General features: G+C 45.8%; 1 protein-coding gene across 2 annotated transcripts in view; it reads right to left on the reverse strand.

The window, feature by feature from the left end:
- PRKRIP1 (PRKR interacting protein 1) overlaps positions 1-20,063 on the reverse strand; it is a 34,939-nt gene extending 14,876 nt beyond the window's left edge. The window contains exons 1-5 of one of the 2 annotated variants that reach the window (XM_069571411.1): positions 19,611-19,807; positions 18,949-19,027; positions 18,077-18,177; positions 12,859-12,944; positions 12,070-12,137 (exon numbers count right to left, since the gene is read on the reverse strand). In XM_069571411.1, the coding sequence (XP_069427512.1) occupies positions 12,070-12,137; positions 12,859-12,944; positions 18,077-18,177; positions 18,949-19,027; positions 19,611-19,736 (460 nt within the window). In that variant the 5' untranslated portion in view covers positions 19,737-19,807. Of the gene's footprint in view, positions 1-12,069; positions 12,138-12,858; positions 12,945-18,076; positions 18,178-18,948; positions 19,028-19,610 lie in introns of both variants that reach the window. The other variant, XM_069571412.1, reaches the window with a different exon arrangement.
- Positions 20,064-23,266: the final 3,203 nt, after the last annotated feature.

Raw genomic sequence — 23,266 nt, forward strand, 5'->3', positions numbered from 1 at the left:
AAGAAGTAAGAAAGTGCTGTTGCAAACAAAACAAAGCCCCCAAACTCCACCAATGATGGGAGTCTGTGAAAGGGACAGGAACCATATAAAAGAGCCCCCAGTGGCCAAAGCTGGAACAATCAGAGCAAGAAAATAAAGTAGTATTGGATTAAACTTAAGAGTGCAAAATAAGCATCTCAGAGTCCACAGTTACAAAGAAAATGAGGACTAGACAAATCCATGCGGAAGAGTTTCAAACAGCTGATGCAGTGCCTCTGCCCTCGTGGAGGGGCTGCGGAACCCCCACCCCTTATGTGTGGGTCGCGCAGGGTGACTTCTTTCCAAAGGGTGCAGCGTGGGAAGGGGAAGCAAAGAGTCGCCATCCAGTAGAGGACCCTGACGAGCTCTGCCTGAGGAGGGCATCAGGGGCAGCATCAACGGTGACAAGTCCTCCTGATAAGCATCCAGCCCTGACGTGAGAATGGAACCTTATCTCTGTGGTCTTCTTCCTCCAAATAACTAACTCATGAGAAAAACGTCAGACAAATCCCAACTGAGGGACATTCTATGGAACACCCGACCCTTGAAACTCTCAAGGTCATCAAAACAAAGTCTGGGGAACTGTCATCGCACAGGAGCCGAAGGCTACGTGATGATTAAATGTAATGTGACACCCTGCATGGGATCCTGGAACAAGAAAAAGGCACCAGGTAAAAAGTAAGGCAACAGAGTATGGGCTTCAGCTGCTACGCGCATCAAGACCGGTTCATGAGCTGTGATGGAAGATCTTAACAACAGGGGAAACTGGGCACATGGGAATTCTTGGTACTATACTACCTTCGGAGTGTTTCTGTAAATCTAAAATCATTCTAAAACCAAGATTATTATTATTATTTTTAAAAGACACTGCCTACCCTCAGGGAACCGAGACTGCGACTGAATAAACACACTATGTGATTTAGCAGATTCCGTAACCAAACCCTGCGGGAGCAAAGTGGGAGACGGGTGGGGAGGGACAGTGGGGAAGGTCTTACAAGGAGAGGAAGGTGCAAGATGAGCAGAAGCTTTCTGGGCAGATGGGGAGTTGGGAGCACGAGAAAGAGAGCACAGAGACCTGCGCAGGAGCAGAGGTGGGAGGACGGTGACAGAAGCTCGGTGAGCAGAGGACACGTGGAAGGGAGCCAAGGTCAGAGAACAAGGGTGGGGAGACGGGAAAGGGTGGGCATGTAGGGCTGCTGGCTAGGGTTCAAGCAGTCACCTCGGGGGTCAGCGCAAGGCCAGTGGGGAGACACTGTGTGGGATTAGCTGCGCGCTCTGTGGGCGCCCATTACTGCTTGGTCCCTCAGGCCCCTCAACTGTAAAATGGGGATAGCCGTAGGGCTGCTGTGAGGATTTTGTTACTACCTCAGAGCACTTAGAACTGGGGCTACATAGTAAATGTTCAATAAATGCTAAGGACTGTTACAAGTAAGAGTGAGGCCGCTCAGTCCTGTCCGACTCTTTGTGACCCCATGGACTGGGGCCTGCCAGGCTCCTCCATCCGTGGGATTTTCCAGGCAAGAGTACTGCAGTGGGTTGCCATTTCCTTCTCCAGGGAATCTTCCCAGACCAGGGACTGAACCCGGGTCTCTGGCTTTGCAGGCGGACCCCGTACTGTCTGAGCCATCAGGGAACTGCAGGAGAACAAATGGCACTCCAGCCTGCTCTGGAGAGAGCTCTGGAGGCTGTTCAGGGTGGGTGGGAAGAGCATGGAGGCTGCTACCCGTCCTGCCAGAACTGGATCCATAGTTTTGTACGTTTTTTTAAAAATATGGTAAAATGCACACCATTGCACATCGCTGATGGCTGTAGAAACTGGTACTACTTCTTTGGAAAGAAACTGGCAATACATTTCAAGAGCCAAAAACTCTCTTTATATTCTGTGATCTAATAATTGCCACTGCTGGAATTTTACCCAGAAAGGGGGAAGGGAGACAGGTCCATAAATTCACTAAAATATCTTCTAAAGAAGAGAAAAACTGGAATCAGTCTAAAGTCTAACAAAGGGAAAGAGTTAGGTATATCATGGCATGTCAATTGCTGGATATGATCAGTCACTAAAAAGGTTGTGAAGGACCAGAAGTGCTTATAATGTTAAATAACAGTAAGCAAGCAGAAACACGTTCATACACTACAATTATAACTACATACAGATGATATGTTCACATGGTGAGATTAAACAAAATGGACAGGGACGTCCCTGGTGGTCCAGTGGCTGGGAATCCGCCTTGCCATGCGCGGGACGCGGGTCTCATCCTTCGTTAGGGAACGAAGATCCCACACACCTCAGGGCAACTAAGCACCAGCAGCGCAACTGCTGAACCTGCGCTGCCATGAAGGATCCCGCATGTCGCAACTAAGACCCAACAAGTCAAATAAACAAACATTTAAAAGAGAAGATGATGGACAGAAAGAAAGGTGATCTATTAGGATGATGATACTTGACCTTTTCCCACTACTCTTACACTACTGTTTACAGACTGTTTTAAAATCTAGGTATCTGAGATTTTATTCACAAGACTGTAAGAATACTAGGTAAAATGCCACTGAGTGTTATTGAAGCTGATGTTAACTTTAATAAAAACAAAACAAACAAAAACCCAAGACAATAGATGAATGAACAGACTGGAAAAAAAAAAAATCCTTCCCTGCACAATGGAATTATAAGAACATGGGAAAATATTTGTGATACAATGTTATATGATAAAAGGACAACTATAAATATGATATTATGTAAATAAGTTTATATGATAAATATTAAAATTTAAATAAACATCATGAGAATGTTAAAGTGATTTTTTAAAGTAAGAATTACGGATAATTTTTTATTTTTAACTTTTTTCCTTTCCTGTATTCTAAACACTTCTAAAATGATCCTGTATTACCTTTACTCTCAGAAGACACAAAGGATACGCATGGTTTCCCAATACAGAGAGTATGTGGCACTCAAACAGTTCGATCCAAAACAAACTGAGTGTCTTCCCAACACCAGATACCAGCTGAAACAGGAGTTGTATTAACTTGAGACGCTTCTGTCCCTCTCCCCCATGAGGAAAACACTCAGCAAAGGTCTGGAGACATTTCTTTCTGTCAGTGACGGAAGGGAGGGTGGGTGCTGCTGGCATCTAGGGGGTAGAAGCCAGGATGCTCTTAAATATCCTACAGTGAACAGGATATCGTTCCTCACAACAAAGAGCCATCTGGCCCAGAGTGTCCACGGTGCTGAGGCTGATAAACTGCTCCTCCCACACCAGTTTTGAAATAATCACAACAGGTTCGGTGAACATCCGTCTCTCAATAATGTTAAAGAAATAGAAAAAAATTTTTTTTCCTTTTGCAGAGAAGTCTGTTAACTTTCATTTATAATGTACAGTAGTATTATCTTTATCATGTTGTATATTACATCCTCAGTACTTATTCACTGTGTAACCAGAAGTTTGTTCCTTTTGACTACCTTCATCTAATTCCCCTTTCTCCTGACCTCTGCAGCCACAAATCGGATCTCTCTTCCTAGGAATGTTTTTGAAGTATCAGTACTATATTAGTTCCTGGTATACAACATAGTGATTCACTATTTCTGTATGTTTCAAAATGATCACCAGGGTAAGTCCAGCTGTCATCTGACACCATACAAAGATATTAACGTTACTGATGATACTCCCCACACTACACATTTCACAGCTGTGCCTCATTTATTTTGTAAGTGAAAGTCTATACCACTTTATCTCCCTCACCTGCTTCTCCCCGACTCCAACCCTGGAGAAAACGCCCTGGATGTACTTAGCAACACATCACCTTAAGGTGTCTCTGGTAGGTGAGCCAGGGTCACAATTAACACTGGTGTTAGAATATACTGTTTGAGGATTCAAGGCTTTAATAATCCAGACTGGCTTAACGCCATCCTGTGGTATCATTCTGACAAGTCTCACTTCACTGAACTGCTGGACCGGCACAGACAACAAGCCGGGATATTTTCCTCCCAGCAACAGAACCGGAACTCCTAGCCAGCTGCCCGTCACCACTGATTGGAGAGGAGCCAAGAAGCTCAAGCGCTTTAGCTCCAAGTCCATCCAGAACCCAGAGGCGCACTGAAGCCACCTTGTGGCGGAACTGAGTATCACCACATTAGATTTATTAATTCCAACCACCTCGAAATCCTTTCCCGCTCACAAAATGGAAAACAAGCAAGGAACTGAGAGGTGCGGGAAAGGCACACAACCGCCTTTAGGAAGTTATCCCCAGAACACTCCGCCCTGCTCATTCGGTGAGAAGCATATACAGCCGTGCATTTTTACTCATCGTTTCAAAAATATGTACAGGTGTGAACTGCACAGGAAGAGCGGGGCTCACGTATTGTAACAGTGAGTTTCAAGCCTGACTGCGGCCCACAGCCTACCTGGAAGCCGAAAGAAAATTTCACTAAATAGTTATTCCAGGAGATGAGGCTTTCTGATGTTTCCTAGTCTGTCTTATGCATGTTTGAAAAAAAAAAAATCTGTAACTTCTAAGCTAACTTCATGCCCCAGTAAGTAAAGGATCACAGTCCTCAGTCTGAAAAAACACTGCACCACTACAATGCGACGTGGGTGAAGACATTTATCCTTCTGATAGAACGGGAGCTCAGGACAGGGGGAGACCCAGGGCCATTTTAATCAGGGCAGACACCCTGTGTGCAATCCATCCTCTCTTAGACTCTTAGCCTCAGGCAAATGAAAGAAAAGGGACTGGAAACTGCGTGGTGAGAGAGCGGCGAGAAAGGAGGTTAAGAAATCTCGGCTCTGGGATACTGCCACCTCTCTCCAATTCTGTAACTGATTACTAAAAAGTTTCTGATTCCGCAGACCCATCACAGGTTCAATAAATATAAACTCAGAGCAAAGTAACCTCCGTTTCTTGTTCCGAAAGGGTTCTTGGATTTACAGGGGAGGGAACTCCTCCCCACCACACCCCAAAGATGCTATCTTCATTACAGCAAGGCGTGAGGCAAAGATACCAAGGCAGAATTTCAGATCTAGAAAGAGCTTATCATTTTACATTTTAAGGGGGGAAAAAAAATCTGCTCAAAGAGATGCTTGAGGTCAAGGTAAGCCAGAGAGCACTGAGCTAAGACCCTATGGATTCCATGCTTACTCCATGACCTCGAGTGACCTCTCAGTTTTCTATCTCACTTCTGTGGGTCAGATTTAAGAAAAGGAAATCTGGCTGATTCTTGGCTGGAGAATAACTCCACCCAGGGTTTCAGTGAACAGGTCCATGCCAGCCTAGATGGAGCTCCCTGGCCCAGTCTGGCTGGCTCAGCATTTTTACCAATGACAGAAAGGGGTCACGTTTATGAAACCTGCCCATCACAACATCAGAAAGACATGGTAACGTGCTGAATCCCAGAATCAGAATTCAAAAGGACTGTGGAGACCTGAACCAACAGAGCCAGTAACACCAAGCTGAAACGTGCAAAAGCTAAATGTCAAGTCCTGTAAGTGGATTCAAAAACAAGTAAGCCAGAAAGAAAAACACCAATACAGTATACTAACACATATATATGGAATTTAGAAAGATGGCAATGATGACCCTGTATGCAAGACAGCAAAAAGACACAGATGTGTAGAGTGGACTTTTGGACTCAGAGGGAGAGGGAGAGGGTGGGATGATTTGGGAGAATGGCATTGAAACATGTATACTATCATGTAAGAATCGAATCGCCAGTCTATGTCCGATGCAGGATACAGCATGCTTGGGGCTGGTGCACAGGGATGACCCAGAGGGATGTTGTGGGGAGGGAGGTGGGAGGGAGGTTCATGTTTGGGAAATGCATGTACACCTGTGGTGGATCCATGTCAATGTATGGCAAAACCAATACAGTATTGTAAAGTAAAATAAAGTAAAAAACAAAACAAAACCAAATAGGGCTTCCCTGGTGGTCTAGCGGTTAAGAGTCCGCCCTGCCTGCCGGGGACACTGGTTAGATCCCTGGGCCAGGAAGGCAACACAAGCTGCAGAGCAACTAAACTCACACACCACAACTCCTGAGCCTGTGCTCCGGAGCCTGCAGCCGCAGCTACTGGGCCCGCCCACCGTAAGAGAAACCACCACGGCGAGAAGCCTGTGCGCCGCAACTGGAGGGCTGTCCCCACTGACCGCAACTTGAGGAAGCCCATGCACAGCGACCAAGACCCAGCACAACCAAAAAAGAAACCCACACCCCCAAAACAAGTGGAGGGTGGGTTCCAGGCAATGCAGAGGAGGCCCATTTGACTGTTTCTCCACTGAACACTGTGTGTCGCACCAGGACAGAATGCACGGACTCTGAAAGGTAAGCAGCATGGGAGAAGAGACCGGAATACAAAGTGCCACTGGAACAATACTGCATTTCCTGTTTCTTCCTTTCTTCTCTCCAGTATCCCTCGGCCTGGACTCGGGGCGACCCAATACACAGAAGCGGAGACTGGGCACAGAGTTTGGAGAGAAGCCTTCGAGTTCCAGTTCAAGGAGTAAGAAGCTGCGTTCCCAATGTTCAGAGGGAGGGGAAACGCTTCTGTCTTTTCTCGCTCTGCCAGCATCAGGAGGGCCACAGTGACTGTGGTGGCAATGGGGGCTTGCTGCACAAAATCTGGAAGGAGGGGGGCCTTTCTCTCTGATCAGAGGAGCCATGGTCCTGAGACGGCCAGGCACACTGTTACTTTTCTTCCTCGTCCTCCCACCACAGCCCTGGATGCAGGGGCAACTGCACGAAGCGTGTGGCAGAGTAGGTAACTAGAGCCCCGACTTTCTGGCTGGAGATCTGAAAAGGGGAGCTCCAGGGAACCAGGAACTACCAGGGAGGTCACGGAGAGATTAGAAGAGACATCATAAAGTTGTTTATGAACTCCTGGGGTCGCCCTGACAGCACATGCATGAATCTGGCCCTAATCATCCTGCCGAGCACTTTGAGAACAGAACTCAACTCAACCCTGACTGGCCACTGGGTGGCACCCGCAGGACACATCTGGAGAGCACAGCTAAAGCTTTAAAAACCCTGGATTCTGGAGCCACAATCCACAGGAGGCCGATCAGAATCTGTGTCCTGAACACAACCAGGATGACTGTCTGCTAAAACAAACATCAGCAAGATCAGAGTCTCATAAGATTCAAAATGTCGAGGATCCACAGAAAATTACTCGGTATGTGGAGAATCAGGAAAATCTCAACTTGAACGGGGGAAGACAATCAACAAATGCTAATGTCAAGATAACCCAGATGCTGGAACTACCAAACATTTCAAAGTACCCACTGAAATATTTTTCCAAGAAGAGTGAAGAATCTTGAAACAAAATTGCAGCAAAGAAAAAGTATAAAGAATCGAATGGAAATAAAAATTCTCTGAAGAACGTAATTCACTGGATTGACTCAATAGTGGATTGGAAATGACACAGGGAACAGGCAGCTCAAGGTCAGATCAACAGGAACTATCCAATATGAACAAAGCAAAAAAAAAAAAAAAAAGATTGGGAAAAAATCCCAAATTTGACAAAGACACGTGCTTACCAATGACTCACATAGCTCAGTGAACTCTAAACGCAACTCCTGAAAAAAAAAAAAAACAAAACGCAACTCCTGGACAAATCCAAGGAAATACATGTCAAACACATCGTAATCAAATTCCTGACACCTAAAGATATTGAAAGCAGCCAGGAAAAAACAATGATAGGAAAACAATCTGAATAACTACTTAAAAAAAAAAAATTAGAAATGGAGCAGCATTTCGAAAGTACTGAAATAAACACCTGCCAACCCAATATTCTTATCCAGGGAGAATGTCCCCATGGGAACAAGGGTGAAACAAAGACAGACACCTATGAAGAACAGCTAAGATAATTCACAGCCAGCAGACCTATTCTCAATGAATGGCTTACAGGGAGTTCTGACACAAGGGAAAGAGGACAGAAAGACAGACTGACAGAAAGAAGTCTGGAACCTGAGGAACAAAGAAAAAGCAACAGAAATGGCAACTATCTGGTCACAATTCAAGACTATTCTCCTCTTGAGTCTGAAATATATTTGATGATTGAAAATAAAAGATAGTAATAAAAATAGCTCTGCTTCATAAAAACAGAACATGACCCAGCAATTTCACTTCTGGGTATTTATCTGAAGAAAATGAAAACGCTAGTTCAAAATGATACATGCATCCCAACGTTCAATGTAGCATTACTTACAAAGCCAAGATATGGAAGCAACCTAGGTGTCCACTGAGAGATGAATGAAGAAAGAAAATGTCTGTGCATGCTCGCGTGCACACACATACAAGCAACCTAGGTGTCCACTGACAGATGAACAGAGAATGCAGACCGGACACCTGTCCACTGACAGGTGTCCACACACAAACACAGGAACGTTACTCAGCCATAAAAAAAGGAATGAAATCCTGCCATTTGCAAGAACATGGAAGAACCTAGAGGGTATTATGCTAAGTGAAATAAGTCAGATGAAGAAAGACAAATACTGCATGTTTTCACTTATATGTGGGATCTAAATCTGCTTAGACCAGAAACAGACTCCACTGATACAGAAAAAAACTAGTGGGTGCCAGAGAGGAGGAGGATGGAAGAAAGGGCAAAACAGGTGAAGGGATACCAAGAGGTACAAAAGATCAGTTACATAATAAATTAGTCACAGCGATGGAATGTATGGCGTAGGAAATATAACCAAAGATATTATAATAACTATGGTGGAAAATCTATGATAGTATCAAGTCACTATGTTGTACGACTAAAACTGAAATAATATTGTAAGTCAACTATATGTCAACTTAAAAAAAATAGTAACGTTATCTGAAGGGGTTTTCAGTGTATGGAGATATAATGCCTAAGACAACTGTAATATAGGGATTAAAGAGATCTGTGTACATTCTACTTAAAGTGGTGAAATGCTGACTCTAAGTAGACTGTGAAAGCAGAATGAACAGAGTACGCTCTAGAGGAAAAACTAAAAGGTTATAAAAAGGGAAACAGTTAAGCACACAATGGACAGAATAATGTTCAAGTAAATCCAAAGGATGACAGGAAAGGAGAAACAGAAGCAAACAAACAAAGAGAGAATTTAGACAAAGTGGCAGCCCTAACACCCACACACCACCAAAAAATGCAGAGACTGTCAGAACGGATAAAAACATGACCCACGTATCTGATATCTAAAGGAAACATATTTCAAATACAGGTAGGTTAAAATTTACACAGATGGTAGCACTTTCAGAAGGGACCTCTTAAAATCTCCTCCTCCATAAAAGTAGCAGTGTTGTTGAGAACACTGACAACAATCGTCAGAAGCAACTTTTTCAGAACTCTAGAAATGTTCCCTGGATGGTTTGATTTAAAAAATGGTTGAATTTTGGTAAGAACAGCAAGTTTTGTGGTTGTTTTAACTTGTCCTCTTCCCTACTCCTCCTCCCCAGATCCAAGGAAGCCTCTCAATCAACAGCCTCCTAATCACAGTAGCTGTGAAAAGCCACGAGTAGCCCCTGGTGGGAGTTCCTCCAAAGTCCCATACCCAGAGCACTGTCCATATTTGACCTGTCTGGCAGCTCCCTGGAAACTTCCACTCCCAAGGCTTGTCTTCATTCAATCTGACTCAGTGAGAACAGCCTTTCCGAAAGGTATTTGTCAGAAACCATCAGTGGCAACTGTTTAACATCATAGCTGGTTGAGGCAGTGGTAACAGTTGAAACAAACAAGAAACTGACCAAAAGTAAAAGAGGAAAAGCTGGTAATCTAGAAGGCTAATAGTCCGACATGACTGAGACTTCACTTTCACTTTTCACTTTAATGCAGTGGAGAAGGAAATGGCAACCCACTCCAGTGTTCTTGCCTGGAGAATTCAGGCAAGAATTCAGCCTGGTGGGCTGCCATCTATGGGGTTGCACAGAGTCGGACACGACTGAACTGACTTAGCAGCAGAAGGCTATATGCGTGTACACAGCTGTGCACAAGTCTAAGACAGACAAGCGATGGCCCTAATCTCACCTCTGGCTAACCTTGAGGCTCTGTGCAAGGTGAAGGCTAAGGCAAAGCTGTAAACTGCCTGCCAGAATGCTGAGGACATGCTCCAACACACACAGAATAGGCCCTTGGCAAGTATCAGGTTCAAAGCATTTCAGGAAATCTCTAATCTTCAGCTGACCACTAAGCTAACCAAGCAAAGACTTCAGCTGCCACATACAACAAAGAATATAAGCTTAGTTAGTTAGTTCAGGAAGTTCACTGAACACATAAACAGCAGTAAAGACAACAAGCAGCAAAAACAGCAAGTCCTGGGGAGGGAAGGTCAGATTACCCAGAGCCAAGGAGATCTTTTCATGTCTCAATATACTGGGGTCCAAGCCATAGTACCTTCTTCAACAGAACATGAGACAGGCACCTGTGCCCAACCCTCCTGGCCTTGGACCAAGTATGCCCACATTCCTCTGTGTGTAGGGGCTGGGGAAGGACAGGGGACATGATGAGGCAGTTTACTTGAGGGATGAGGTCCGAGCCATCACATTTTGGCACTGTAAAATAACTTCTCAGAAATGGTGGGCAGCAGGCTAAAATCATGTCATATATAGCGTGTCACATGGTGGTGATTAAGTCACTAACTTGTCTGACTCTGTGACCTCATGGACTGTACCCCACCAGGCTCCTCTGTCCATGGGATTTTCCAGACAAGAATACTGGAGTGGGTTGGCATTTCCTTCTCCAGGGGATCTTCCCCACCTAGGGACTGAACCTGGGTCTCCTGCATTGCAGGCGGATTCTTAATGAACTGAGCCACCAGGGAAGCCCATTATAGTACATTTACAACCCATAAGAAAACTGGCCCTAGAAGGGGCTGCTCATATTTCAGTATGTCAACACAGGTCTGATTTTATCTTAACAAAAATCACAACTGTCCAATCAGGAAACGTGTCTAGTCAATCATAGTATAGCCCCCAATTCAGTAAAGTGGTGATCAGTTGTCATTTTTTGGGTCTCTTAGCCTCCTTGATCCTTCCCATCTGGGACCTCTCTCTGATTCTTAGCCCAGGGGCTCCCAAAGGAGTGACTGGCACCGCTGGCCTTGTGATGGGTTCAGAAGTAGGGAGGCCTGTGGAATACTGAGACATTACTCGCCCCCTACTACTCCTTGTAACAAAACCTCAATTCTGTCTAGGGTGGCAATGTACCATCCATCCAGTGATGGATCATGATAGGTTAAGCATAGTTGGGACAGTTCTGTTTTCTATTCATCTAGCCTGATGACATCAAGTGACCTGGTACTGACCAATGAGATATAAAGTAATACCTGATGGGCACTTCTGGGGGATCATATGCTCTCCAGTTAAAAAAACAAAACCAGACAAGTGCCACTTCTTTTCCCTCTTCTTTCTGCTTTAAACCTAAGTATGATGCCAGGAACTGCAGCAGCCACCTCATGCCCCCAGGATCAAGGTCAAAAGAACAGCAGGGATGCTGAGCTTGATAGTACTGACCTGCTCAACCACACTACTACCAGATTTCTTGCTACGTGAGAAAAAATAACTCCTCTTTGCTTAACTACTGCTAGTTGAGTTTTCTATTTCTTGCAGCCAAAAGCATTCTTAACTGACTTGCCAAATGACTCAATAAGAGCCAGAGAGACACAAAAACACTTTTGCTGGAGACACTCCCTCAGTCTTTCCTACTGGACAAGAATGAGCCAGGGTGCAGCCTGGAGCAGCTGCAGCTACTTTAGAACCATCAGGAGGAAATGAGCCCCCCTGAGGACAGGGAGCCAGGGGACAGAAAGACAGTCAATGCCAATAACATCAGCACTCCTTTACAAGCCAGGCCTGAAAGGAGGTCTGTGCTGGACTAAACACGAGCCAGGATCTTTTCTTTTTGGCTTAAACCAGCTTGCCTTTCTGACACTTGAAAATTAAATGAGTCAAAACTAACAGAAACAAGCCCTCATCTCTTCAGAGGAGAGCCAACCAGCTCCAAACTCTAAAACCTCATTCTTGACAGGTCAACCACTGTGACCAGCCCTGAGAAGGGTCACAAAAGGAAAGTGGGCACCACTCACCTTCACATTGCTTCTTCTGTTCAAGTTTCATCTTCTTTGCCAGTAATTTCTTCTCTTTTAACTTCTGGCTACAAATGTAAAACACACTAATTCTTTAACTACCCATTTTATATTTTAGAAACTAAACATCTACTTATAGAACCTTCAGCAATTTAGACACTACACAAATGCTACAATAAAATGAAAGTACTTCCGCATGACTCTGCTACTCCAACATCATCAACCTGCATCCTTCATGAATCAAGATCAAATTCTTTGCAGTCCTGAGGTGATTAAAGCAATCCAGAGATATTGATACTAGCGATACTTTTTCATTCCAAGATATTTAGGGACTACTTTTAGAATCCTGCTCACCTAACAGTTGAGGGAGCATTTATTAAAATACAGACACACATGCAGCCTGTATATAGTCACTTAGGGAGGTTATAGGCCCTCCTTTCAGGGAGAGGCTAACTGTGACGTTTGCTCATAGCAACTTACTAAACCTTTCATTAAAATACAGACATAGAGGAGACACAGAAATCCACGCCATCACTGAAGTGCTGACCCCCAAGCCTTGGAAAATCTGTAGCAAGCTGGGGGTGGGGGGGGCAGTAAATGAACTGATCTCTCCCCAGGAAGCAAAGTCATTTCGCTACTGGGGTGCGCCACTGTAGGTTTTAACACCCAAGACCTCAACAGGCCATGCAGGTGAACTTTTGACCACAAGAAGGATTTGTTCGCCAACCATCTATTTTTACATTTCCTGCCCCAAGTCTCACTAGCTATGGGATGCCACAAAGCTCTCACCGCTTTTTCCGACGCTTCGCAGTCTGCTCCTCTGCAGCAATTTTATTCCTTTCCAGTCTCTTCTGAAACTCTGCATCCAATTTTTGCTGCAAAAAGCCACATCACTTAGACAAACTCTGGCATGACATGAAAACTCTACAAGTCACACCACTGGGGGAGCTATAGGCACAGCCAGGTCTCTGGGGCCACTTTAAGAAGCTGCCCAACAGGCGGGGCAGGAAGTCAACATATAGGTCTCTGACGCTGAAGCGACTCAGGTCATTAAGAATCCGTTCATGCCCAAGTGAACTGAGACACAGAAGGTGAGAGACACGCTGCATCTGGAAGGCAGAGGCGGCACTACCGGCTCTTTCTCACTAGGGCCTTGGAAAATGTTACACCGTGGTTTAAAATAAATATGTATTTGATTTTTGTCTACTTTTTTGACACATAGCTCCTAAAACTCTTATAAATTTCCTATTTAAGAGCCACAGGAGGATCTTTTACGATAATATTTAGTTTTGTTGCCAGTTTCTTCCTTAACTCCAGATATAAAGCTCCAGAAATAAAGACGAAATGGGTATTTTTTGTTATTTATAACCAGCCCCTTTCAACTATAGGAGTGTATGAGTGACTCTGGAAAAGCCCCTAAGAACAGGGCTGGTTGCCACGGGAACTTTCTGCCCCGCCTCCTTGACCTTCAGGGAGCGGAGAGGGGCTGAAGCTTGAACTAATCACCAATGGCCAAATGATTTAACCATGTCCACACAGTGAAGCCCCCAATCCCAAAGGGTGCGTGCGGAGAGCTCCTGGGCTGGTGAGGGTATGGAGGCGCAGAGCTCCTGTTCCTTCTCCCTGCACCTTCTTCCATCTGGCTCTCCCTGAGTTCCAGCCTTTCATAATACACTGGAAACTAGTGGTGAGATACTGTACTGAGTTCCATCAGCCTCTCTAAGCAAATTAATGGCGCCTTGAGGAGGGGGACATAGGAGCCTCTGACTTACAGCCAGTCGGTCAGCACAGATGACAATGGAGACGTGCAGCAGGCCTTTGAAGCTGGGGGTGGGAGACAATCTTGTAGGACTGAGTCCTTAGCTTTTGAGACCTGAAGTTATCTCCACATGGGTAGTGTGCGAATTGAGTTAAACTGTAGGACACGCGCCTGGTGCCACAGAACTGCTTGGTGTGGGGAAAATTCCCATAGATTCAGTGACAAGAAGTGTCAGAAATGTACTAAGAGTACTCAGAGTAAGGAGGCACACAAGAGTGTGTTTTTTCTTGAGAGACAGTGACCACAGTTCACCAGCTGGAGTGGCCAGAGGGCTGGGACCATGGAACTTTTAAGTCCTGACTACTTACAGTTATTGACGGACAGATTCTAAGGCAGCATAACATGTACTGCCATTACTTATACATACATGTGCTACATATGTATATGTGAGTACATATATACATACATACATACACCCCTTGTATTATTTCTTCCTAGCAGCTATACCTGTTTCTAAGCCTCAGTTTCCACGTCTATAAAATGGGGGAATAATAATTCTTCCTTTTCCGAGCCTTTAGGAAGAACAATGAACTGCAATAACCTAAAGGCAAACACTATAAAAATGTCTTCAGATAAAACAGTGTCACCTCTACTTCTGGTAGTTATAGCCATAAAGGTCAGGGGTGGGGGGTGTTCAAAAAGGGAGCCAGCAGCGGAAGAGGTGGCTTCATCACCTCTGCTGGTCTGCACTGCCAGGGCTGGGTGGTTCTGCTGAGACTGACGTAGAAACTCTCTTCCAGAGCAGAATTATGAAATCAAAAAGAAATGTCTCCTTCCAAGAAAGGAATCAGCGTCTTTTTTTGTCCATGCTATGCAGCTTGTGTGATCTTAGTGCCCCAACCAGGGACTTAACCCGTGGCCCTTGGCAGTGAAAGTTCAAGTCTATTAAAATTGACTCATTGGACTGCCAGAGAATTCCCAGAACTTCAATTAGAGTTCAACTAGAAAGCAATGCCTTCAAGCTAAAAGCACTTGGTCTGTTTAGAAGATGAACTGTGAATGTCTGAAGCAGCTGCACTTTCCAAGGGACCAAGACAGAGCCCCTGCTGGCTGCTGGCCCTGGTGAGGGCTCCAGGAGGAGTCAGATGTGCTCTGTCCATAGCGGGGACACTCTTATCAGTCACTGTGGAAGGTAAGGATTCTCTTGCATCTCTCTTTCCTTCTAATCTCAGAGCCTATCCTTCACCATGTGAAAATAAGTTTGCAACTATGTGGATTCAAGGTTTGTGAAACATTTTTCTGTATTCTGAGTTGTTAATCAATACATAAAACTTCGACTAACTGATGGCACTTGAGACAACTGTGCTCTATCTCCTGCCCTCTAAAGTAGTTTAAAAAAAAGTGCTCGTTAGTGTCAAGATATTAAGAAGAGGTGGCAAGAATACACAGAAGAACTGTACAAAAGCGATCTTCACGACCCAGATAATCACGATGGTGTGATCCTCACCTAGAGCCAGACATCCTGAAATGTGAAGTCAAGTGGGCCTTAGGAAACATCACTTCGAACAAAGCTAATGGAGGTGATGGAATTCCAGTTGAGCTATGTTTCAAATCCTAAAAGATGATGCTAGGAAAGTGCTGCACTCAATACGCCAGCAAATTTGGAAAACTCAGCAGTGGACACAGGACTGGAAAAGGTCAGTTTTCATTCCAATCCAAAAGAAAGGCAATGCCAAAGAATGCTCAAACTACTGCACAATTACACTCATCTCACACGCTAGTAATGCTCAAAATTCTCCAAGCCAGGCTGCAGCAATACATGAACCGTGAACTTCAAATCTTCAAGCTGGTTTTAGAAAAGGCAGAGGAACCAGAGATCAAATTGCCAACATCTGCTAGATCACTGAAAAAGCAGAGAGTTCCAGAAAAACATTTACTTCTGCTTTATTGACTATGCCAAAGCTTTTGACTATGTGGATCACAATAAACTGTGGAAAATTCTGAAAGAGGTGGGAACACCAGATCACCTGACCTGCCTCCTGAGAAATCTGTATGCAGGTCAGGAAGCAACAGTTAGAACTGGACATGGAACAACAGACTGGTTCCAAATAGGAAAAGGAGTACATTAAGGCTGTATTTTGTCACCCTGCTTATGTAACTTATATGCTGTACATCATGAGAAATGGTGGGCTGGATGAAGCACAAGCTAGAATCAAGATTGCTGGCAGAAATATCAATAACCTCAGATATGCCGATGACACCACCCTTATGGCAGAAAATGAAGAACTAAGAAGCCTCTTGATGAAAGTGAAAGAAGAGAGTGAAAAAGTTGGCTTAAAGCTCAATATTCAGAAAACTAAGATCATGGCATCTGGTCCCATCACTTCATGGGAAATAGATGGGGAAACAGTGGAAACAGTGTCAGACTATTTTTTGGGCTTCAAAATCACTGCAGATGGTGACTGCAGCCATGAAATTAAAAGATGCTTACTCCTTAGAAGGAAAAGTTATGACCAACCTAGACAGAATATTAAAAAGCAGAGACATTACTTTGCCAACAAAGGTTCATCTAGTCAAGGCTATGGTTTTTCGAGTAGTCACATATGGATGTGAGAGTTGGACTATAAGGAAAGCTGAGCGCAAAAGAACTGATGCTTTTGAACTGTGGTGTTGGAGAAGACTCTCGAGAGTTCCTTGGACTGCAAGGAGATCCAACCAGTCCATCCTAAAGGAGATCCGTCCTGAGTGTTCATTGGAAGGACTGATGTTGAAGCTGAAACTCCAATACTTCGGCCACCTGATGGGAAGAGCTGACTCACTAGAAAAGACCCTGATGCTGGGAAAGGTTGAAGGTGGGAGAAGGGGCTGACAGAGGATGAGATGGTTGGATGGCATCACTGACTCAATGGAGATGAGTTTGAGCAAGCTCTAGGAGTTGGTGACGGACAGGGAAGCCTGGCGTGCTGCAGTCCATGGGGTCACAAAGAGTCAGATACGACTGACTGACTGAACTAAGTGTCTATACACAGAGTTTTGCTATTCTTGACAGTGCAAAACCATCAGTGACCTGGCAAAGCTGTGTCACAAGTCACCTGAAACTAATTACTGGAGATGAGCAGTAGCTGGAGAACCACCAACAGCTGGGGGCCGAGTTAAGGGCTGGAGGACACACAGATACCAGGTGAAAACCACCACGGCAATTATCCCATCCTGCTCGAAAATCATAAAGGTACTTTTTCAAACTCGATTCTGGCCAGGCCAATAAATATGTAAAGGATCACTACAGTCAAAATACTTAAAAAAAAAAAAATCTTTGAACAAATGTAGTGAGACGTGTGAAATCTCCATAGATGGTCACTGAGAGATACAAAAAGATACAAACAAGAAAGACAACGTTTCTAGAGAAGATGACTAAACACTCTGACATCCATTCTCATTCAAGTTAAGTTGCAGACTCAATTTAAATCTAGTATAAAATCAAGCAAGATTTCTGGTGTGGATAAAATAACTCCAATACCCAATTCCAAAAAGAAAACAAGTGAAATGTCCAAGAGAATATTTCTTAAGAGCAATAGGAGAGAGGTTTCTGTCCTTTGCCATCAAGCAATGGAAAATTTAAGAGTTCTTACAGTACAATTTCTAAAACAATTCTCAATTCTTAACTTAAAAATTTTATTTATTTTTGCCACGTCCCGCCTTGGAGGCTTGTGGGAGTCTTAGTTGAGATCAGGGATTGAACTCAGGCCACAGCAGTGAAAGTGCTGAATCCTAACCACTAGACCACCAGAAACTCACAGATATTCTCAATTCTTAGTCAATTATTATGTGTCATGAAGGAAAACTCAAAGAGGCAAAAACACTCGAAAGCACAGTACTCACACCAGACACACAGCTAACTGGAATTACAGGCATTCTGCCAAAAGGAGAGAAAATTATAGAGAAATAATAACTCCAGTGATGTGAGAGCCTGCCTCCTATTCCATGGCAAATGGCCTGGCAGGGACAGGGGACCCCGCTGGGCTCTCTACCACCTGGCAGACGCCCTCCCCTCACTCACTTCCTAGTGTGAGCACCCTGCTGTGCTGGGTGGACTCTACTTGACATCTGTTTCTCATGCTGACTTCAGAAGGCAGCCCTCACTCAAGCCACACCCGGGTGTATCTATTCTTCTTCAGTGGCTTATTTTCCTCAGGTTTCAGTGCACATGACCTAAACCCCAGGCTTCAGGCAGCCTCCTGGCTCACTAACCTTCTCAGCCATGGCATCCATGTAGTCCTGGCGCTGGTACTCTCTCCGGCGCAGATGCCTGTACACATGGAATTCTCCGCTGCCGGCCCCAGCGCTTGAACCTAGAGCCAGGACAGTCCAGAGCTCTTGATGAGATCCAGTTACCAACACAGGCTACCAAAGACAGATACCAGAAGGGATGGAAGGGATCAAGCCTGCCTTATTCCACACTGTATCCCAGAACCTAGCACAGTGGCTGGCATACTGTAGCTATCATTAAATACTTGTTGCATGAATGCTGAATGTGAAGTCCCTAAAAATTCCACTCTCAAACAGTATTAACAGAACAGCAGATTAAGGTTCAGAGAGCAGAAACCTAAAAGAGAGTCTGTGACCTTTCCCCTCCCTGAGCAGAGGATTTCACATGATATGCTAGGATTCTATTGAGTTGAAAAGATGCCATGATCTATAAAAAGTAAGTTTCAAACAGTATGTGCAGAACAACCACATTTTTGTGAAAACATTTTTTCTGAAGCACGAGTGGTTTTGACTATAAAGAGGTTTCCAAGACTGTATCAAAATGTTACAGGTAGAACCATGGAACTACAGGTGGTTCTAATTTTTCTTACACCTGTTCTTTACTCTTCTTTAGAACTGTGTTAATTTACAATCCAACAAAATAAAAACTATTCCATTTAAAAAAAAACAAGATATCATTAAAAAGCAAAGAAGATTCTCTAATGCCAAACCAAAGCCAATAATATCCCTTCATTGTAACAGTAAAATATTGGAACTCCCCACCCCCAAGAGGATATAATTAACAAAAACTAGAGGTTTCATACTTACACTTTAAAAACTGTATTTACACACACATACACACACAAAGACATTACCCATTACATCTCGGACAAATTCTGGGGGAGGTCGAGGTGCCCATTCACTCATTTTTTCTGGAATTGGAACTGCTTTGTCCTGCAACATTTGAACATGAAAATATTTGTTATGTATAAACCGGCTTACAAAGTGACGTCTTTTACAACCACAATCCTTTAACTAAATAGTGAAGTAAGGCTGCTTTGTTTCTTGGGCCCAAAGCTGAGTTTATTTTCTCCCATCTGGCTTTACTTCATCCTGTATATTCGGGTCCTATCACAGCCCACAGCCTTGTTAGGGCTAAACTCAACTTTCCAGGGTAGAACTCAGAACGTCAATCATTATCTATCGCTGGAGACCTCCAACCCCCAGGTCGCTCGGCCAATGCCTAACACTTAACGTTCTTTAGAATGAATTATTGTGCTAACCCAAGGACTCCATCTTTCCTGTCTGAGGCTTCCTTTTACACGAAGTTAAAGAGTCTTCACGCACAGGAAGCCAGTCCGCAGCAGAAAGCTCACTGTCTCCGGCTAGCCTATTCCTTCCCAAGGTCTGACCCTGGACTTTGGCTCCTGAGTTCCCGCGTTCAGAGACGGGGGACGAGGGCCCGCGAGCGCCCGGAGACGCCGGAAGGGAAGGGGTTTGGGACTCGGGAGGGCCGTCAGCCCGAGCCTCGTCTCACCGGGTTCTTCATGAGCCGTTCCAACTTGAGCTTCTGCTCCTCCGCGGCATTCTTGGGGATGATGAGCGCCTGCGGCTCCTTCTTGGGCCTCGGCGGTCTCACAGAGGAGGCGGCCGAGCTCGCCATGACAGCCACCTTCCCTGACGGGCGGCGGCGCGCGTGCGTGACGACCGAGTCGCGCGCCAGTGACGCAAGCGCAGTCTTCTAGGTGGGCGCGGCCGGAGCGGAGTTGCCCGCCGGAAGCAGGCTGCTGAATATTCATGAGCTCGAGGCCCGGGTGGGTTATTTTGACTAAAGCGGCTTGATTTCTTTTCCCTGTTTCTGAGCAGATCAGCGCAGCGAACGCCCACGTTCCTGGGGGAGAGGTGGCCCTGTGTGCTCGAGGGTCTGGCCCCCGCCTAACTCTGCAGTCCCGGCGCGAGTTGTGGCTTCGCCCGCCACCCTGCTAACTCCCTCGTCACCCCCCACCCCCGCCCCCGGGCCTTTGTTCCTTAGGTCTAGTCCACTCCCTCTGCCGTTTCTGATGATCTGTTTAAGACAAAACTGACGTCAATGTGTGCTCCCGGAGGACTGAGGCCGTATCTCTTTTGTCCGCCTCCAATTACTCTGCGCCTGGCACCCAGCAATACACCTCGGTCGAGTGAACGGGCCTTTCCTACGAGAAAGAGGAGCGCTGCCTCTTGCATCTGGGAGCTGGCCTGGCACTCACAGATAGACCTTGGGATTCTCCTGTTGGACATAGAAAATTTCCTAAACACCACTGTCGTGCAAAGCCATTCTGGGGCCATGATGTCGCGAGGCATAAACAAGACTGCTCCGTAATCACGTTTAAAGTCGGATGAAAACAAGAATATCGTTGGAACAAGAAAAAGACCAAACGTTTCCCCTATTCTGACAAATATGAGTAACCGCAGCTTCTTTATCCGGTTAGACTTCCGCTTTAAATACTTAAGGCTTTCAATCATAAAATTGTCCCTGATTCCTAACACCTATTCCAGAGTAAAAGCCCACTTACTCAAATCCTCCCCCAAATCACTTAACCCAGGCCCAAATCCCATGCTAATCCTTTTTAACCAGCTCCCCACAGTTCTTTTTGGCCACTAGCGCAGCTTGCAGGCTCTTAGTTCCCTGACCAAGGATCAAACTCTAGTGTGGAGTCCCAACCACTGGACCGCCAGGGAATCCCCTAAACACTCTCTTACTGAGGTAAATGCAGTCTTCCTTCTCAAACTGAGCCGATAAACCCAATTTGTTCAACTACAGGTGTGTTCCTGGTTGTTGTTTAGTTGCTAAGTCATGCCTGACTCTTTGTAACCCCATGGATTGTAGCCCTCCAGGCTCCTCTGTCCATGGGATTCTCCAGGCAAAAATACTGAAGTAGGTTGCCATGCCCTCCCTTTAGGGGATCTTCCCAACCCAGGGATCGAACTAGCACTTCTTACATCTCTTACACTGGCTGGAGGGTTCTTTACTACTACTACTACCTGGGAAGCCCCACACCCTGCTTGGTGTGGCTTAAATGCTACCTCCTCTAGGAAGCCTTCTCTGATTGCCCCCACCCAGCCCCCTCCTCCAGGCAGTCAGTTGCTCCCTTCCTGGTGCTCCCCCTGCTCCAAGTCCTGATGGCTGGCATGTGGCAGTCACAGGGTGTCCTCACCATCTGTCTACCTAGAAGTCTGGGGAGAGGGTTGTGCCAGAAACCCAGCATCTAATTCTGGCTTAGAGTGGTGCTTTTAGAATGCTTGCAGAACACAGGAATGAGGGAGAGAGAAAGGAAAGGAGTCTGAAAGAGTAAAGAATGAATGAATATGCAGTCGAGATAACTAGTGATGGTGGGTGAGTGAATGAGGAAGTTAGTGAGTATGAGAAGGAATGAATGAACACTCAGTAGAGAAATGGATCCTCCGTGAATGAAAGCGCACACCACAGTAGAGGAACAGACAGTTACAGAGCTAAGAGGGCAGCCATCTCCCTGACACCTCCAGCTCAGGGTCTGGCCCAGAGCTGGTGCTTGGCAGACAGCTGCTGGCTGGAAGTTAAGTGAATGGAATAAATGAATGCACAAAGGTAGGGGAGGGAGAGTTAAGGCATGTAGGTAATAGCAGCCTCAATGTCTAAGCCTAGTTTAAGTGTTTTGACATGTTTGTCATCCTGATAAGGACTGACAGGGCCTAGAAGGGCAAGAGACCAACTCAGGGTCACCCAGACTCAAACCCAGCTTGGCTGGCCCCTATGAGGGCCTGAGTGACCTCACGAGTCATGGATAGATGGACCAAGGCTCCCCAGCAGACCCTGGTGGGGCCCTCCAGTTCAGTTCAGTTCAGTTGCTCAGTCGTGTCCGACTCTTTGTGACCCCATGAATCGCAGCACGCCAGGCCTCCCTGTCCATCACCAACTCCCAGAGTTCACTCAGATTCACATCCATCGAGTCAGTGATGCCATCCAGCCATCTCATCCTCTGTTGTCCCCTTCTCCTCCTGCCCCCAATCCCTCCCAGCATCAAAGTCTTTTCCAATGAGTCAACTCTTTGCATGAGGTGGCCAAAGTACTGGAGTTTCAGCTTTAGCATCATTCCTTCCAAAGAAATCCCAGGGCTGATCTCCTTGCAGTCCAAGGGACTCTCAAGGGTCTTCTCCAACACCACAGTTCAAAAGCACCAATTCTTCGGCACTCAGCCTTCTTCACCCTCCTAATGCTGAAGCCAGATTTGAGGTCTTCTCTGTGGGAGGAAAGAGTGTCTGCCCATCCTCACTCCTCACCAGCTGTCCCACAAGAGTGGACTCGGCCTCTCACTGACACCCTCTGTCTACCACCAGAGGGCAGCAAAGCTTTACCCAGCCCCACATGCTCCCGGACCCCGAGGCACCAGAACTGGGCCCAGAGAGGTTGAGTAACTTGCCCAAGGTTGCAGTAAATGATGGAGCTGGGATAATCACAATGAGTCTGACCTCAAAGCCAAAGTTCTAAATTATTATTATGCCATAAAGCCACTACGTAACCCAATTCGTTGGCTTAAATTCTTTATGCGATGGGTGCTGCTTCCTCCCTGCAGCCCGCCTCCTCTCTCCCTTCTCTGTCGCCTAGGGCCCCCATAGCACCCAGACAAGATTCTTTGGCTCCTCCTTTGGCCTCATTCCATGCACACAGGTCACCACCCAGGGGCAGGGCAGACCTATGCAGAGAACAGAAGTTCGGGTGCAATCAGAACACAGTGAGATAGGGAGGCTTGGACATCCCCTCTCTTACTGGGGCTCTGGGTAGCAGCTGAGCTTGCATGAGCTTTGCTTCGAAGTTTTCCACTGTGTGCTGATACATATGGGCTTCCCAGGTGGCGCTAATGCTAAAGAACCCGCCTGCCAATGCAGGAGATCTAAGAGACAAGGGTTTGATCCCTGGGTAGGAAGATCCCCTGGAGGAGGGCATGGTGACCCACTACAGTATTCTTGCTGGCAGAATCCCATGGATAGGGGGGCCTGGCAGGCTACAGTCCATGAGGTCGCAAAGAGTCAGACACGACTGAAGCAACTGTGCTCCCACATGCAGCTTGGGTCAACTAACACTCTCTATATTGCATCCATTCCTTGAAGCTGCAGCGGAGTGGGAAAGGGCCACGAGAGGGACCTGATCATTCTCCCTGCTGAATTCCTTGCGGGGAC

The sequence above is a fragment of the Ovis canadensis genome, chromosome 24 (assembly GCF_042477335.2).
Source record: "Ovis canadensis isolate MfBH-ARS-UI-01 breed Bighorn chromosome 24, ARS-UI_OviCan_v2, whole genome shotgun sequence".
In the NCBI taxonomy this organism is placed as follows: domain Eukaryota; kingdom Metazoa; phylum Chordata; class Mammalia; order Artiodactyla; family Bovidae; genus Ovis; species Ovis canadensis.